This window comes from Vombatus ursinus, unplaced genomic scaffold (assembly GCF_900497805.2).
Source record: "Vombatus ursinus unplaced genomic scaffold, bare-nosed wombat genome assembly UNPS02014801.1, whole genome shotgun sequence".
NCBI lineage: Eukaryota > Metazoa > Chordata > Mammalia > Diprotodontia > Vombatidae > Vombatus > Vombatus ursinus.
Window position 1 is genome coordinate 6,433,398 of NW_020954579.1, and position 17,950 is coordinate 6,451,347.

General features: G+C 47.4%; 2 protein-coding genes across 6 annotated transcripts in view; one reads left to right on the forward strand and one right to left on the reverse strand.

Annotated features, from left to right (window-relative positions):
- Positions 1-3,008, reverse strand: part of PPP1R9B (protein phosphatase 1 regulatory subunit 9B) — a 27,432-nt gene extending 24,424 nt beyond the window's left edge. For both annotated transcript variants that reach the window (XM_027873308.1, XM_027873307.1), the window contains exon 1: positions 1,522-3,008. In XM_027873308.1, coding sequence (XP_027729109.1) covers positions 1,522-2,922 — 1,401 coding nt within the window. In that variant the 5' untranslated portion in view covers positions 2,923-3,008. The remainder of the gene's footprint in view (positions 1-1,521) is intronic.
- SGCA (sarcoglycan alpha) overlaps positions 2,784-17,950 on the forward strand; it is a 29,182-nt gene continuing 14,015 nt past the window's right edge. Inside the window, exons 1-2 of one of the 4 annotated variants that reach the window (XM_027873316.1) lie at positions 2,784-2,865; positions 7,054-7,169. The gene's annotated coding sequence lies outside the window, so the exon portion shown is untranslated. The other 3 variants (XM_027873315.1, XM_027873318.1, XM_027873317.1) reach the window with 3 other exon arrangements.

The following is a 17,950-nucleotide window of genomic DNA, read 5'->3' on the forward strand; positions in this document are numbered from 1 at the left end:
TGTGTGTGTGTGTGTGTGTGTGTGTGTGTGTGTGTGTGTGTGTGTGTAATCAGGGCTTAGAAAGGGGAATCTTAATGGAGAAGCAGTTCAAGGCATCCAAACTTCCTCCCCCCTCCTCTTTCTCACTATTACTAAAGGAGTGTGGAAAGAACCAGCTAGCCTCAGTTTTATCCCCTTTAAAATAAAGGGGTAGCACTAAGTAATCTCTAAGATCCCTTTTTCTAGCTCTAACATTCTATTCTGTTATGGGGGTGGAGAGTCTTTATGATCTGACAAATGGAATCTACCACCTGGGTAGGTTCTTCCCCAGGACAAGCCTTGGGGGCATCTGGCCCTTTAAATGATTGTAAAGAAGGAGGGGGCATGAATCAGGCCCCCTCCCTTTCAGGATTGTCTCCATTTCCCCATCTCTTTTTTCTTGATATCCCCAGGGGGCCTCATTCATAGGAAGTCAAGAAGGCCTCCCTTCCAGCCCCTCCAGCACCCTACCAGAGACAGACTTCAAGCTCCTCACCCTGGAGATCTCAATCCATCTTTACTAACACCACCATGGAAAACCCAGGTCCTTCAGGAGCTCCAGTGAGGTGGGGGTTGGGGTGAGGGAGTGGGAGGGAAGTCCCAAGAGGAAGAAAGTTCCTAGACCATATCACCTCCCTACCACCCTAGGAGTCATGTGATCCCACTCCAGAGCTCTCCCTTTGCTACTTCCCCCTTTCACTTCTGCAAAGTTGAAATGGGGGAAATGCCCATTTAGATAGGACAGGGGAAAGCACTGCCTCCTTCTGGCCCCCCTTTTGGGGGAGGGGGAAGAGGGCAACAATCTCTCAGGTTTGTTCCACCTGCCTGTTCTCTGTGCCCTCTACCTTAAGTTCGGAGTCTTCTCAGGCTGCTACCCTCTTCTCCCCATTCCCATCCCCCAACTATCTCACTGTCTGCCCCTAGGCTCCCAGAATGAAGGGATTTCTGGGAATGGGAAAACTAATCTGGCATTATCAAGGGCAGGGCATTGACTGCCTGCTCCAGGCAGCTGTGTGGGTGAGCAGGAAAGGGAGAGTCACCTCCTCTTCCTCCCTCCCCACCTTCTCCCTCTGACACATAGTTGGAGGTGGGGGAGGAAGGGAAGAGTAGGCCAGCTCGCCAAAGGGGACCTGAAGGATGGCTAACTGTAGATACCCTGACAGCCACCCTCGCTGGAGGGGAAAGCAGATGTAGGGCATGGGGAGGGGGACTGGTGCAATGCTAGCCTGGTGCCTGCCCTTACTCCAACACAGGGTACAGCTTCTAGAGGGAGGCTCTGATGAGCTTTATTTTATCCCATATAAATAGTTCTAACTAAGCAATACCCCCTCCCAAATATAATCACTTCTGGGTCAGAGCTGTAGGGAATAGCTGGGAGGGGGCAGGGTTCCCACCAATGAAGGAGCTGACTCAACGTGCCAACCTCAGCTGGCAGGGCGGAGGCGGGCAGAACGCACATGGCAGGGGGTTGGGGGGGAGTGGGTGCCAAGGGACCTCACTTACTTGGATGGGTGCAGTGCTGAAATGGATCTTCCGGCTGGGGACCGGCTCCTCCTCCTCCGAGAGCCCTGGGATCTCTACACACCCCGATTCTGGCTCATAAGGGGGTTCCCCATCTTCCTCCTCCTCGTCGTCCTCTTCCTCTTCCTCCTCCAGCCCACTACCCCCAGAGTCCTCCCCAAGCCCACTATAGGCGCTCACGTCCACTAAGTCCGCTTCGGAGAAGTCCTCCCTCTTGGACTCATCCCCTTCCTCAGGGGCCACGTCAGGCGCCCGGCCTTCTCCCGAGACCCCTACTCCCCTGTCTCCGTCCCCTTCATCCTCCGGGGCAGCTTGAGCTCTCTGCTCCTCTGGGGGTCCGGCGGGGACCGCTGCAGCCACGGCCCCGTTCTCTAGGGCCGCGTGGACGGTCACCTCAGCCTGGATCACCTCTCCAGCTGCTGCCTCGGCCTCCGATTCCCCACTCTCCTCCACCTCCACTGGCTTAATCTTGCGCACCTCCCGGGGTTTGGGGGGCGGGCGGACCGGTGCCGAGCGATGCAGTGGCTGCTGGGGCTGCCCCTGAGGCTGCGGCTGCCCTCCAGGGCCCCGCTCCTTTTCGGTGGGCCCATCACCCGACGGGGCGGGAGGCGTAGGCAGGAAAGCCCGAGACCTCTTGCTGACCAGCTTGGAGTTGAGCGGCGGCGCCCCGGGCCCCCGGTGGAGGCCAGACCTTAAGTCCGCCTTCTCGAAGACAGCGCTCAGCTGGCTGACGGTCGGGGACACGGCGTCGGTGTCCAGCTTGTCCAGAGCCTCGGTGCTACCGTTGAAGCGCACCACCACGTCCAGCTTCCGGTCCTGCAGGCTGGCCCGCTCCTGTCTCAGGAGCCGCCGGGTGGCGGCTTCCTTGTCGCCGCCCGGCCCGGCCGCCGCCCCGGCGGGGCTGCGCTCGAACAACTTCCTTGTCTCCTGCAGCCTGGACAGCGGCTGGGGCGGCTGCGCTGGCTGGGGCGGCTGCGCCGGCTTGGAGTCGAAGCGGCTCACCCGCTCCGACACGCTGGTGCCCAGCTTCAGCAGCGCGCTGTGGTCTACGTTCTCGTTGAGGCTGCTGGCCCGGGGCAGGGAGAGGCGCACAGAGCGCTCAGGCACCCGGGGAGGGGGCTCCGGAGGCCCGGCTCCCCCCGCACCGCTGCTCCCCTCTCCCCAGCCACCGGGAGGCCCAGCAGTCCCCATCTGGAGGAACATGCTCTTGATCCGGTGGACGTTGGAGCCATATTTCTTGTGATGGGGGACCTTCGGGGCCTCGTCTGCCCCCGGGTTGTCGGACGGGGCTTTCAGGGCCTGGATACCAGCGTCATAGGCGCTACGGTGAGGGGAAGCGCTCCGAAGGGGGCCCCCGGGGCCGCGCGGCTCCGTCTTCATCATGATGGGGGGAACCGGGTTCGCATCCCCCCTTTCTCTGCCCCTCCTCCGAACAAGGGACCGGCTACCGTCCGGATCCCCTCCCCCCAAAAAACCCTCCAAGGGGCTCGCTCGAGTCTGACCCCCCCAAAACAAGCGGCCGACCACAGTCGGAGCCCCCCTCCCTCCCCCCGAACAAGCGGCGGGCGGAATCCGGTTCACATTGTAGGCGGCGGTGTCAGCGAGAGACAGGCAAGCAAGCAGTCAGTCCATCCCCCACCCGGGATGGCAGATTCGGATCTCTGGGGGCCGGGGGACCCCGGGAGCCATGGTCCTGCCTCGGAGCTCTTCGAGATTCTTATGCTGCTGTCACTGTTCTCTCGCACAGCCCCAGCTCGGTCCAGGCTCCGCTCCCCCTCTGTTCCGGCCTGCCTATCTTGCCTGCCTGCTTCCCTCCCCCCCCAACTCCCCTTTTCCTCTGTCTTTCTCTCCCTCTGCCACAGCCGCTGCTGCCTGAGAACTGAGCCGGTGCCCTTCTCTTAGCGGCCGCTGGGGGACGGGCCCTTCTGGGTCCTAAAGCGACAGGGGTTTCCGGGGACCTGGGCCCCAGCTTCCCCCTCGCAGTGGAACCCTCTCTCCGGGTTTCGAGGGCCAGTCACTAGTGGACCCGCCCCTTAAACCCCGACCGCCAACACACCAATCAACTACAAGCCTGTCCATTTCCATCTCTTGCTCCAATCCAGAGACCTGAACATAGCTGCTTCACCCCTTCAAGAAAGGGGGCACACTCTTCAACTGCTTCATTACAGCTTCCCCCAACTCAGAACCTGGGAAGGAGATGAGTAGGTCGGAAGGATTTGCTTTTAGAGAGTACCCCCATGCGTCCAGCTCTGTCTGGGTGGTGTTGGAGAGAGGCGGAATAGCTAAGAAAACGAGATCCAGTCCGTTTGGATCTGGGTGGAGGGAATATTTCGCAGAGCGCCACTCTGACCTTTCAGGAGGTTGCAAAGTGAGTTTAAATGGGGTCCCGGTCCTTATTCTAGATCCTTGGAGCTTCTGGGCTAGGCGTTTCTCCAACAGAAATAACAGGTTCTTGGAGGTGAGGCCAAAAGGGCCCTGGAGATCGGACTCCCCCCCCCCCCCCCCCCCCCCCCCCCTCGACTTTTACCTTTATCTAGAATAGTTGCCTCTAGGCGCTGGGGAAGTATTTATCCCTCCTCCCCACCCCATTCTGGTCTCTCTATCTCCGTACTATGCCCCTAGAAGCAGAGAGAATTGAGGTCCTGCTTTGAGAACAGCCTGGGGGACCCAAACCCTGGGAGGATTAAGAAGCTGCATCACTGATACACGCCCCCCGCCCCCAGATACCCTGATCAGTGGAGTGGGTTTTTCCATCTCATCCCCAGAGAACCTGTGCCCTCTGCCTCATTTTTCCCACAGCCTAAAAATGGGGTACAAGGAGGACCCTAGGACCCAGAAGACAACTCAAGCACAAAGCCTCCCCCCACTCGAGACTGCTTCCTGCAATCTCTAGCCTTCCTGCCGCCCTCCCTCCCCCCCCTCCCTCCCCGCCCCCCTTTCCCCTCTTCCCATCCTCCCCCTCCCCCTCCGCACTTCCCACACTCAGGCAGCTGGTTCTGTCCGCCTAGAGAGAAGGGGGGTAGTGGAGTCATCCCAGGGATGGAGGGCCCTCCAAGCCCTAAGAAGCTGATTGGAATAGGGGGTGTCTAGGACCCTGGGATCTAGATAAGCTGACCTTTGGGGATAAGAATGGGGAAAGGGTCTGGGAACCCCAGCACAGAACCAGTCTCCAGACAGGGCCGGAACTAAAGGGTTTTTCGGGAAAGGCTAGGAGGAACTGAGCTCCAGACTGGAAGGAGACCCTGGAGTCTTGCCTCCTGCTTACACTCTAACCCAACCTAGCCCAGCTCACCCTGGGAGACAGCCCCCCCACCCCCCACCCCCGAGGTCCTCTCTATTTCTCCCGTGTGGGAGGTTTCGTAGAATGTCAGAGCTGAAAGGTACCTCAGAGATTTTAGGACCACAAATTCATTTGCTAGCTTTATGACCCTGGCTACATCACTCGACTGCTGGGCCTATTTTCTCGTCTGCATAATGACAATAATATTTTCACTGCCTCCCTCTTGGGGCTGTTGCTACTACATTGGGTTGTTGTGAGGAAAACACTTTGCAAACCTTTAGGCTGTCTTTAAATATGTAACAAGAAAAACAATAATAATAGCAATAATAGTAATAATAATAACGATGATAACGATAGGTTTGGAGCTGGGAGACATCTTAAAGGCGATCTAATCCAATATCCTCTCTCTTTTTTTTAAACAGATAAGGGAACTAGTGCCCCAAAGAGGGAGACTAACTTGTTCAAGGGAACATTGCTAGCAAAGAAATTTATTCATAGGGTCCCTTTCAGCTCAGATATTCAATTAGCACCCTCCCCCCAAAACAATGGGCAAAAAACAAGTGACCTAGGGGCCAAGCTAGGACTTAAACCCTGGTCCTCTGACTTCTAAGACAGTGTCCTTTCCATTTGTTATTGTTGAGTCTTTTCGGTCTGACTCCTCATGACTCCATCTTTTGAGCGGTGGGGAGTTTCTTGGAAGAGATACTGGAGTGGTTTGCTGTTTCCTCCTCCAGATCATTTCTTTTTTCCTTTACAGATGAGAAACTGAGGCAAACTGGGTTAAGTGACTTGTCCAGGGTCACATAGCTAGTAAGTGTCTGAGGCTGGTTTTGAACTGGGAAGATGTCTTCCTGATTCCAAGCCTAGTACTCTATCCACTGTGCCACCTAGCTGCCCTGTCCTTTCCATCATGCCACTGCTTTTCTTGGGGGAAGGATAGAGAGAAGGCTTTGGACCCTGACTTTTCCTGCAGTCTGGCCTTTGCTAAATCTTAAGATCAGGATTAGGGCCAAAGTTGGAGAATCCTTTAAAAAGACCTACTTGAGCCCCAAGGGCTTTTACCCTTTATGGGGTATGGGGTTGAACAGAGCCTTCTATAGTCTTGTGTGGACTGGAGTTCTATGCTTATCACCTCTGGTACCCAGAAGGATCAATCATCTCAAATGCCTGAGGAGCTCTTCCTTGCTTCTGACTTGATGGGGAAACTGATGCTCAAGGCCTTCAGGGAGACAAACAATAGCAAAACTAAGTTGCTAGTTTCTCCTAGCCTCCAATGCCAATATCTCTCCTTTCCTCCCCACCCTTCTTTCTTAACTGGAGCTCAGATATGTTACTGAATTACCAGGATGCCTAGCCTTAACCTAGCCTATGGTATTTTTGGGGCAAAGTCAAGTTATATGCTTCGAGATCTGGGATGAGGTAGCGATGTAGCCCTCTAATATGCTGGCCAAATGAAGTCCCAAGTGGACCAGAACAGAATTAATAAGGAGAATTATTATTTAATGGGCCCCTGCTTTGTTGGGCTGCTTCCCTCCCCCTTCTTGCCCATTGCATTCACAATTCCAGAAGAAGCTTTTAGGGAGAGCTAAGTGCTTTGCAATCACTTCTTCCCTAGGGTTGAGAGGGAGACTGATGGGAAAGCTAGAGGTCACCTCATCCCATGCATTCCCTGCTTCCGATTCAGACCTAAATCCTAATAGTCTTTTCCCCAAGCAAAGACTCCCCCCATCTCATATTCCACTCATCCCCTTTGGGGAGACATTTGGTCCAGTGAGGAAATTTTTAATGTGAAAACCATTGCTTTTGCTGCAGTACCAGCCCATTTCTGTTTGTTCAGCCTGCAGAGAAACAGTGTGCCATTGTTTCTTGCCATTGCTTCTTACTGTCACCTAATCTGTCCCTAAGGAGATAGCGAAGTGGCTCAGTGGATGGAGTGATGGGCCTGGAGTCAAGAAGACCTGAGTTCAAATCTGGCCTCAGACACTTACTAGCTGTCTCTTAACTTCTGTTTGCCTTAATCCACTGGAGAAGGAAAAGACAAACCAATCTAATATCTTTGCCAAGAGATACCATGAAGAGTCAGACATGACTGAACAACAAAAGTTGGTCCCTAACAAGTAGTTGTTGAATTAATTGGTAAATCTGTCCCTTCTCTTCCCTGGGAAATTTGGTTTCAAAGCACACTTTTCTCCTATTTGGTAAAGAAGTTTTTGGTGCTTGCCTTCATTTTACAGGTGGGGAAACTGAGAGAAAGAGAGATGAAGGTGAAGGCAGATCCCTCCTTATGGACAATTCACTCGGCACTTTGAAGATCTATACCCATCAGCAATGAGCAGTGTGACTTAAACTGGTAAGATGGGGAAGGAATGGAAGATGCTTCCCTAGTTGGAGAGCATAGCAGTGATCACTACCTGAACCTTCAAGTATTTTTGTTCAGTTGTTTTTTTAGTCACTGTATCTGACTCTCTGTGACCCCATTTTTGGGTTTGCCATTTCCTTCTCTAGCTCATTTGACAGATGAGGAAACTGAGGCAAACAGGGTGGAAATGACTAGCCCAGGGTCACACAGAAGTATCTGAAATGGGACTTGAACTCAGGTCCTCCTGGTTCCAGGACCAGCACTGTATCCACTTTGCCACTTAGCTGCCCTCTTCTTAAGTATGACCCTGAATAAAAGAAGTAGGGAACCTTCAGCCTTAAGGCCACATGTGGTCCTCCAGTGCAGCCCTTTGACTGAATCCAAACATGGTTAGACTCATTTCAAGGATGCCCTCTCCTCCACCCATAAATACACACACACACACACACACACACACACACACACGCACGCACACACTAGTGTGCACACACATGTCCACAAACACATCCTTTGACTTTTTCTGTTTCCATTCTGTTAATCCTTAACCTTGGATAACCCCAACCATCAGCCTTCTGTCACCCAGCTCTAAGTCACCTAGCTTTTCCTGTCTGATTCCTATGGGGATTTCTCTTCTTTCTTTTATCCACTAAAGACATTTCTCTCTCTGTCCTCCTCCCTCTTTTTTTCTAAAACCTTCTCTTGTCCATCTCATCCATTTTCCTGACTTTAGCCATCATTTCTGTAAGAAGGATGTCCAAATCTCTCTCCTCAGTCCTGATCTCTTTAAGCTCCAGTTCAGTGGAGTGTTAGAACTAGCTCATATCAGCTGTTGGTAACCAACTATTCAATTTTCTTTTCTTTTTTTGGGGGGGGAAGGATTGTAGAAGATGATAAGCTTTATTACCTTATTTAAAACATGAGAATTAGAGGGAAATTTTTTTCATTTTTTAAAAATTTTACTTATTTATTTTTAGTTTTCAGCATTCACTTCTATAAGATTTTGAGTTCCAAATTTTCTCCTCCCCCTCTGCTCCCCCCTCTCCAAGACAGTGTGCAATCTGATATAGGCTATACATGTACAATCATATTAAACATATTTCCACATTAGTTATGTTGTAAAGAAGAATTAGAACCAAAGGGAAAAACCATGAGAAAGAAGAAACAAAAGAGAGAGGGAGAGAGAGAGAGAGAGTGAGTGAGAGAGAGTGAGAGAAAGAGAGAGAAAGAAAGAATAGTATGTTTTGATCTGCATTCATACTCCATAGTTCTTCCTCTAGATGTGGATAGCATTTTCCATCATGAGTCTTTTAGAATTGTCTTAGATCCTTGTATTGCTGAGAAGAGCTAAGTCTATCAAAGTTGGTCAACTATTCAATTTTCAGTGTGAGCATTTACCCCTTGGAAATCAGCAAAGGATAGAAATCAGGATTTGATTTGTTGTTTTGTTATCTTGACTTAAGAAAGTGATTAATTAGAAATTAATTAAGAAAGTGAAACATTAATTATTCAGATTAAACTTAAAAGTGTGTTATTCATACAGGGTTTTTTTTTTAACGAGAGAACCAGTTGTTAACATTTGCCAGCACAGCCCTATATCCATCCCATATTTCCAGCTGCCTGTTGCATATCTCTACATGGATTCAGCATGTCCAAAACAGAACTCGTTTTCTCCTCCAAACCTGATCTCTCTCTCAATTTCTTTATTTCTCTTGTTTTGTCCATTAGTCATGTCTGACTTTTCATGACCTCATTTGGGATTTTCTTGGCAAAGATACTGGAGTAATTTGCCATTGCCTTCTCCAACTCATTTGACAGATGAGGAAACTGAGGCAGACAGGGTGAAGTGACTAGCCCAAGGGTCACACACTACAGCTAGTATGTGTCTGAGGCCAGATTTGAATTCAGGGCCTCCTGACTTTATATTCATATATGCATACACACATACATACTATATGTACATATATATCAAAACCAGACATCATCTTTTTCCTCTCTCCTCCACACATCCAATCAGTTGTGAAGTCTGGTAGCATCTACTTACACGATATTTCTCGAAACCTTCTCTCCCCACCTCTTTCCACTCAAACAGTATCACTGTTACAAACAGTATCAGGTCTTTGTTGCTTCTCGCCTGGATTTTTGCAGTAGCCTGCTAGCTGCTCTCTGTGTCTCTTTCACACAGCCCCTACTATAATCTTCCTAAGACACAGGTCTGACCATGTCCCTTCCATTTGCAGACTTCCTGTGACTCACTATTGCTTGCCAAATAAAATGCAAACTTCTTAGCCTGCCATTCAAGGCCCTGTATAACCTGGCTTCCTTTTATCTTTCCAGACTTATTTCCCACTATTCCCTTGTGCTCATCAGACTCTGTACTCAACAAGTTAAGGGGAATGCACTCTTCTTCATTCTCAGCCTGTCCTTTCCCACCTTGGTGCATTTGCACACATTGCCTCCTCCCATGCTTTGGAATGGACCTTCCCCCCACCTCTCATCTCAGCCTGTTGGAATCCTCTTTTATCAAGGCCCAGCTTGGTGCCACCTCCCACCCGAAGCCTTCGTTGATCTTCTGGCCTAGATGCAATCTCTCCTTCCTCAAGCCTTTTTCTTCTTTTCTTAATTAAATGTAATGTATTTTCAATTAACAAATATTTATTTTCTCTCCCTCCCACCTTCCCTCCTCACACTGGAAAAACAAAAAGAAAGACAAAATTCTTGTAACAAAAAATGCAGAGTCAAACAAAACAAATCCCCATATTGCCTATGTCTGAAAATCTTTCTTCTTCATGTTTCATCCCTGACCTCTGTGTCAGGAGGTGGGGAATCACCAGTCATCATCGACCCTCTGAATCTTCCTCAGATATTCCATCCTCCTTTATTAAACCTCTCCAAATTCACTCTATCACATTCTAATGTATATTACAGTGATCTGTGTATATCTTTGGTTCTTCCCCCAATACCACACAGACTGCAAAGAAAGGAAGCATTTATTAAGTGCCTATTATGTGTGAGGCACTGTGCTAAGCACTTTTTACAAATATTATCTCATTTGATCCTCACAATAGCCCTGGAAGGTAGGTGTTACTATTATTCTCACTATACAGTTGAGGAAATTGACGCAGACAGAGGTGGAGTAACTTGGCCAACATCACACAACTGGTAAATGTCTGAAGCCAGATTTGAACTCAGGTCCTCCTGGGACATGGGGCTCTATCCACTATGTCATCTAGCTGTCTCTAAAGGGATTGTCCTTTTTTCCCATGATGTCCAGTACCATGAAGTTCATTCATTCATTCATTCACTCACTCATTCATTCATGTGGGGGAAAGGGCTTAGACTGGACTTGTGATTTCATTGGTGTGGGAGAAATCCCAGGATGGAAACTCCTGCTCCTGGTGTAGAGTGAATCTTCAGCTCATGAGAGACTTGCCCATGTATCTGAGGAAGGGCTTGAGGGCCTGTCTTCCTGTCCCCAAAGGCAGCCCTCTATCCACTCTGCCACATTTTGCCTCTCATTTTGCACATAGTAGGCCCTTAACAAGTGTTTGTTGAACTGAATTCATTGATTGGTTGTTGAGGGCATTAGGATTTGGACTGGGACTCAGGCCTCTCATCCCCTTTACTCCCTATATCAGTACATTTTGTGCCTGGTCCCCTCTTTCCCCCCACCCCCCCCAACTCAGTTCCCTGCTGCTACTGACAGCACCATTTCTGTGAGAAGGTCAGCAGAAGAGAAGCGGACCCCCAGGCCCTGTGAGTGGAAGATCGACTTTGTGGATTCGTGGTAGGCTTCCCCCACCTCATCCCTTCCCCTAGTGGGGTCTGGCCTTGGTGAGGATGAGCTTGTGACACCCTCCTGGCTCTGTTACTTCTTCCCTATGGGCCTCAGTTTCCTCATTTGTAAAACGATGAGGGGAAGAGGGTTGGATTAGATGACCTCAAGGGCTCGAGCTCTGAAATCATATGCTGCTTAGGTGGGTGGTCAGTCATCGAATCACAGAACTGTGGCCTGGAAGAACTGGAAGACACCTTAGTGATTATCTAGGCCAAACCTCTTATTTTCTATGTGAATGTGCCTGTCTGTGTCTCCAACTGAGTACACATTTTGCAGTGTGTGTTTACGTAAGTCTGAGTTCCTCTTAACATTTTGTCTGAGGTGAAGGGTGACTGTGAGCGTGGGCCTCCACCTGGGCAAATTGGGGTGTCTTGAATGGGTCTGAGTCTGAGCATTTGAGGTGGAATAGCCATTCAACCTGTACTAAGACTTTTGGGACTCCCGGTATTTCATTTGGGGCAATCGGTTCTTTCTGTATTATTTGTGAAAGGCCTCTCTAGTTGACGGCAGAGGCAGCATGGCACAGCAAACAAGGTGCTGAATTTGGCCTTCCAGGTAACCTGAGCTCACATCCCAGGTGGGACACTTATAAGCTGTGTGACCCTGGGCAAATCACTTAACTTTGCTGAGCCCCGTTTCTTTCTCTGTAAAATAGGGACGATAATAATATCTGTTGTACCTACCTCCACAGGCTTGTTTGTGAGGCTCTAGTGAGATAATGGATCAATTTGTGAACCTGAAAGTGCTATGTAAATGTCAGCCATTATTACCGTCCCTCCCTCCCGTGGTCCCACTTAAAGGGGATTGGTCAGCTTCTCCCAAAGCTGCTGCCATTACTTCAGGACCTGGAAATCTTTTCAATCTTCCCAGCTTCCTGAGGGGGGACAGAACCCAAGGTAAACCCACCAGGTCCCCAGAGAGCTTCACTCTTTAGTCGTTCCTAACATTAAAACACCGAATCTTCCATGTCCTTAACACCTAAATCTTGGGCTTCCAGTTAGCCTGGAGGCAGAGGGATCTCTATAATGACCCTGTGCCCCAATCCCTTCCCTCTCGGTAATCCATATTCTCTCTCCTCCTCCCGTTTCTGGCATTACAACCATCTCCTCCTCATTTCATTCCCCCATCTCAAGATCTGACGTATTTATAATATACACACGTCTGTAGAAGCATACTCACATAGGAAACACGCACACTTCATATATCTGTCCAAGGAGGGAAGGGAAGGAGTATGTTTATTAGTGGGACTTTTTTGGGGGGGGGTCAGTGAAGAGATGAGAAGAGATTTCTCCAAATCTTCTCTTGCTTATTGCTTAAAAAGAAAGTCTATATTTAGCTGGGTTTGGAGGGATTGTAAAGATGTATTTTGCAAGGCGCAGGCAGCGATCATCAGGCGTGGGAGCCCCAGAGATACAGAGGGAGGTTGTGGAAAAAAAAATAAAATGTAGCAACCCTTCCTTGAGTCGGCATTTTCTAAGAACTCACACTCTTTTTTTCGTTCCCTCCCAAACTGTTAATACATATTTTCATATCTCACTTGTGATATAATGTAAAGATCTGGACTTGGGAGTCAGAAGGCCTGAGTTCTAGTCCTGTCTTTGATACCTGTTAGTTGCATGAATGAATAAAGCATTTAACCTGTCTCAGTTTTCTCCTCTATAAAATGGGGATTAGATTATTTGCACTAACTACCTCACAAGGTTGTTGTGATGTAAGTATTCAGTGCTGAGCACTATAATTGGAAAGAGTAGAAAAGAGAAATTCTACCTTCCTTTCCTCCTCAAAGTCAAAACTAACCTTCTCCAAGAAGCCTTTAGTGATGATTTGCACTTACCTAGCTCATAGAGTTCTGTGGAATTACTGGAACTATGGAAGTAGAGTAGGCCATGTAAGTATTATTGTGACCTGTGGCCTAGTGCCCCAAGCTCTGGCCTTATACAGACTGGGTCCAATCTTAGGCATCTCTGCCCCTTTAGTCACTCTTTGACTCATTTCAGAATTGCCTCTGGGAAATCTCAGAGTAATGCTTATGTCTAGGTTTCCACCAGATATAAGGATAATAGGATTTTTGGACTCCAAGCAAGTATTCAAGGATGGCCTGCACCCATTATACTAATTTTACCCTGAATGCTTGTCAAGGATCTGCTGTGGGAGCTATAGTCTAGTTATATTTTGAGATTTCCAGAGGCAAGGGCAAGGGCAAAATGAACCAAAGCAAATGATGGGGTGGCATGTGTGGGGGGGAGGAGATGTCCATAGATTATACCTCACTCATTCTTACTTGGAAGGAAGAGGTGGTAGTTGTAACAGCAGAGCTTGAAGTGCTAAACCACAGGTTACATTATAAATCTCCATTTTACAAATGAAAAGAGTTTCAGAGAAGTGAAATGACTTTTCCAAGGCCACAGAGCTATTAAATGTTGAAACTAACACCTCTGATTCAGGGTCTAATGCCATATTGCCTCTACAAAAAGGATACTTTCACTGCTACAAAAGAATGGTTCACACCCCCAGGTGGGGCTCAAATCCCACAATTAGTGGCTTGAGAAGCCAGTGCCTAAGTCATGAAACTACCTGGGCAGTCATTATTAATATTATCACTCCAGCCCACAGAGACAGATCACTTTTTTGTGTCCCTCCGGTGCATATTGACAGAAGGATGATTTTGGCACTTAGGTTATATTTCCATGGAAAGAGAGGCAGCATGATAGAATGGAAACTTTGCTGCATCTGGTATTGGGAAAGATTTAGGTCCAAATCCTGCTTAACCTTTCTTAACCTCAGTTTCCTCCTCTGTAAAATGGGGGTAGCAATGCTAATAACACCTACCCCACTTCCACCCCAGTTGTGGTGAAGTTCAAATGAATGCTAAATTCTTCTCAAACTTTGTAATGCCAGATAAATATCAGTTATTATTAAAATAGGGATAAGGACTAGATTTATGATTTCACTGGTATAAGAAATTCCCTCTACCAATGGAAATGGGTACCTTCTCTGCTATGAATTGGCCTAGCGAACCAAGAGGTTAAGTGTATCCATTACCCAGCTAGTCAGAATGTATCAGAGGTATGAATTCAGGTCTTCCTGGCACCAAGACCAGCCCTCCATCGACTGGGCCCTCCTGCTTTATCATTATGGTTATCTTTTTATGTTACATGCCTTGCCTCATGACCAGAGCAGAAGTTCCTATGAGAATAGCAACTGTGTCTCACACAGTTTTGTTCCCTGCTCATCACCTAGCATGGTGCTATGCACATTGTAGGTACTTAATAAATACACAATTTGATTAAATTATCTGGTCTAGACCCAGAATCACTTAGGGACATTCAGGGCCCTTAAGCTAAACTGGGGGTCAGAAAACATTCAGCTTCCCTGGTTCCTTAAGGGAGCTGGTAGCTCTCTACCTGACCCTGGTTTCCCAAAATAGTTTTCTTTTTCTTTGGGGGTGGGGTGGAGTGGAGGGGATGTCCCTAAAAAAATAAAAGGCAGGGTGGAAGCAGAAAGGTAAGGAGACATCGAATCCAACTGAAAGGCCTGAAGAGGTCATTACATCCGTTCCCCTGCCTCAGTATTCAGGCTGACAGATAACGTTCTCTAGGATACTGGTTGCCTGACTGACCCTTTCTAGCGCAGGCGTAGATCCCAAGTGAAAACAGGTACGGGGGCCCTCTGGTGGCAGATAGGCACCATCACAAGCTCAGCCCTTCCATTTAAATGTGTAAGGGGAAGAGAGAATTTGGGAGATAGATACGAAGGCATGCAAAGATAACGGTTGAGGAGATAGTTATAAAGAGACAGACTTGGGGAACCCAATACAGAGCAGATCCAGAGATGGAGAAATGGATACAGAGTAATGGAGAAACAGAGAGTTAAAGAGATAGACAGTGTGGGAAAATGATACAAAGCCACACAAAAGAGACAGAGACACAAGAGGCAGAAAGATAAGGTGACAGATATAGAGGAGCAGGATTGGGATGCAGGTACAGAGGGGCACCAAGATGGAAAAACTCTTGTAGAGACAGAGACAAAGACAGAGACATAGGTAAAGGGTACAAAAGGGGAGAGAGAGAGAGAGAGAGAGAGAGAGAGAGAGGCTAGAGAAGCAGAGATAAGGACATACCAAGACAGAATTGGGGGGGGGGGGGAGAGAAAGGACATAGAGATAAGACAGTGATAGATCCTAGGAGCTAGCCTAAACTTATCCTCCTCTACCCTCACAGGCCTCCCCTGCCACCTCCTTTCTCAACTGCTATGCAGGAAGGTCCATCCTCTAATGTAATGTAAAACTGAGGTCCAGACAGGTCAAGAATTCCCCAAACCATTGAAAGCCGCATGCTTCTTTAGTGCTTGTCTGACATGGGAGCATTAATGGTAATTCCCACCCAGCCTTGGTGTAGTGGGCATGGAGGGAGGAAACAATCTTACATATATCCACATGTTGTACTCTGGAGTAGAGAGTGGGGGGGGCCATAAAGGGTATTAGGACTGGGCATCAACTTCCTGGAGGGCATGAGAGCCTCCCTACTCCATCTTAGAGCACACTCTTTCTCTTTGAAGTGATGGGAGGGATGGATGGGGAAGAAGTGGCAACAGGTCTGTCAGTAAAGGTGACATGCCTCCATGAGACTCAAGTGGCATCAGGGTACTGTCATTGCCACCTTAAGATCACTAAGCATGTGAAGGAGTTACTCTAAAAATAACAGTGGAGGCAGCGGGAGAAGGATGCGGAATCACGTGGAGTCCAGTATGAGGGGCAGAGCCTGGCAGTTTTTGGTTTTTTTTTTTTTTTTTAGGCAATTAGGGTTAAGTGATTTGCCCAGAGTCACACAGCTAGTAAGTGTTAGGTGTCTGAGGTCTGATTTGAACTCAGGCCCTCCTGACTTCAGGGCCAGTGCTGTATCCACTGCGCCACCTAGCTGCCCCCCTGACAGTTTTCTTGATGGCACCATGTCCCCTCTGGTCTGGGTACTATTGTGCCCTCCCTGCAGGAGCCCATCAGTGTCATTTTCTTTCCCCAGAACACTTTTTTTCCTTATTCCTGGAAGGGACCACCTCCTCCATCCTCACTCCTGCACCCCCTCTGAGAGAGATGCCCTAGGAAGAAAGGTATCCTCTCCTTCACCTTCATAGAAGCTAACTTGATGCCAGCCTGAGATGAAAGTTGAATTTTAGATGCTTCTTTTTCTTCCTCCCTCTCTCCCTCCCTTTCTCTCTCTTTCCTTCCTTCCTTTTCTTTTCTTCCTTCTTTCCTTCCCTCCCTCCCTCCTTCTTTCCTTTCTTTTTTCTTAACCTATAGGAAACAAAAGTCCACAGTTTCTTACATAGTACTTGTAACATCTATTTAAATGTGTTTTCCTATAGAGACTTTAGATATAGTTATCCTATTTTTAAGAAGTTTTGGAATTTTGAACAATGACAGTTTAACTGCCACTTCTTGAGAAGTCAGGGGTGAGGGAGTGTTTTAACTTTGATCTATGAAGAAGCAAAGAGTGTTAACTGCCATTTGTAAAGAGATTAAATTTTAACTGGTATTTGTAGAGATTGAGTTTTAACTGTCATCTCTAGAGAGACTGAGTTTAACTGTCATTTGGGAAAGACAGTGAGGGTTTGAAAGAGACTGAGAAAATGAAAGAAAGAAAATGAAGAAAACATATTTCCTGGCAGAACTGTTCTTATCTTCTGTTGTGAAGAAACAAGAAGATTTGAAAGACAGCTGAAATCACAAGAGTTGAGTGGTGGGACTGTGCTCTAGATGTGAGGAGAGATCAAAAGTAATAGTGGTGGTAAAAGATGAGTCTGGCTATGATCTTTCTTACAGCTAAAAGATTGCAAATAATTTTTTTAAATAAGTAGGCCTTTGTGTTATTGTTGTTAGTTATGTTGCTAATAAGTCATGTAGCCACTAACTTTGATATTTATTTAAACCAAGAAGATTAAGAGTTTTGATAAAAAGAGATGAGCAACTACCCATAGGGAAAAAGAGGTTTCTTCAGTTTATTAGGTGAGTAATCATTTAAAAACGTGGTCTAAGATCTCAGAACTAAGTATTTAGTTAATGAGAAAGATGTTGAAATTTTAGAAATTAATAAGGAAATGTCTAAACATAATTTAAACATAAAGTTTATCTTAGAATTCAGGATGATGAGAATGAATATGGTAATGAGTCAAATAACAGGCTGAGGGGGGACCATTCTATGTAGGTTCTGTGACTTGACACTCTTTGTCTCTTTGTATTTTGAAATGTTTGTGTTTGTTGATGATTGTTAAGTTTACAATGGATAGGATGAGATAGAGACAGAGACAGAGAGAAAGGAAGAAAAAGGGGGGTGGTGGAAAGGCCTCATATATGCAAAAATATTTATTTTAGCACTTTTAGTAATAAAGAACTGGAAGGAAGAGTGCCCATCAGCCCAGGAATGATTGAACAAATTGTGGCATATGGATGCAATGAAATGATTATATTTTGAAAACCTATGAATATGAAGAATATGGAATAACCTGAAGAGTTTTTATGAACTTAGGCAGTATGAGGTAAGCAGACCTAGAAGAACAGTGACCACAATGGTGACCACAATGACCACAGTACTATGAGGGAAAACACAATGAAAGACTTCAGAACTCTGATTACTACAGAGAACAGTCATGATTTCAGATGACTGAGGGTGAAGCACCCCTGCTGTCTCTTTTCAGAGGGTGTGGACTCTAAGTATGGAATGAGGCATACATGGTCAGGTATGGCCAATGTGTTGACTTGTATTGCTCAACTATGCTTTGTTACAGGGAAGGGTTTTATCAGGTTGGGGGGGGGGAATCATTGTAAAAATCATGGTGATTTTTTAAAAAGCATCAGTAAAGTGTTTCTTAAAGAAAAAGAAAAGAAACACACACATATTAAACAATAAAATAAAGAACCCAGCTGGTGTCCTCTCTCAAGGGA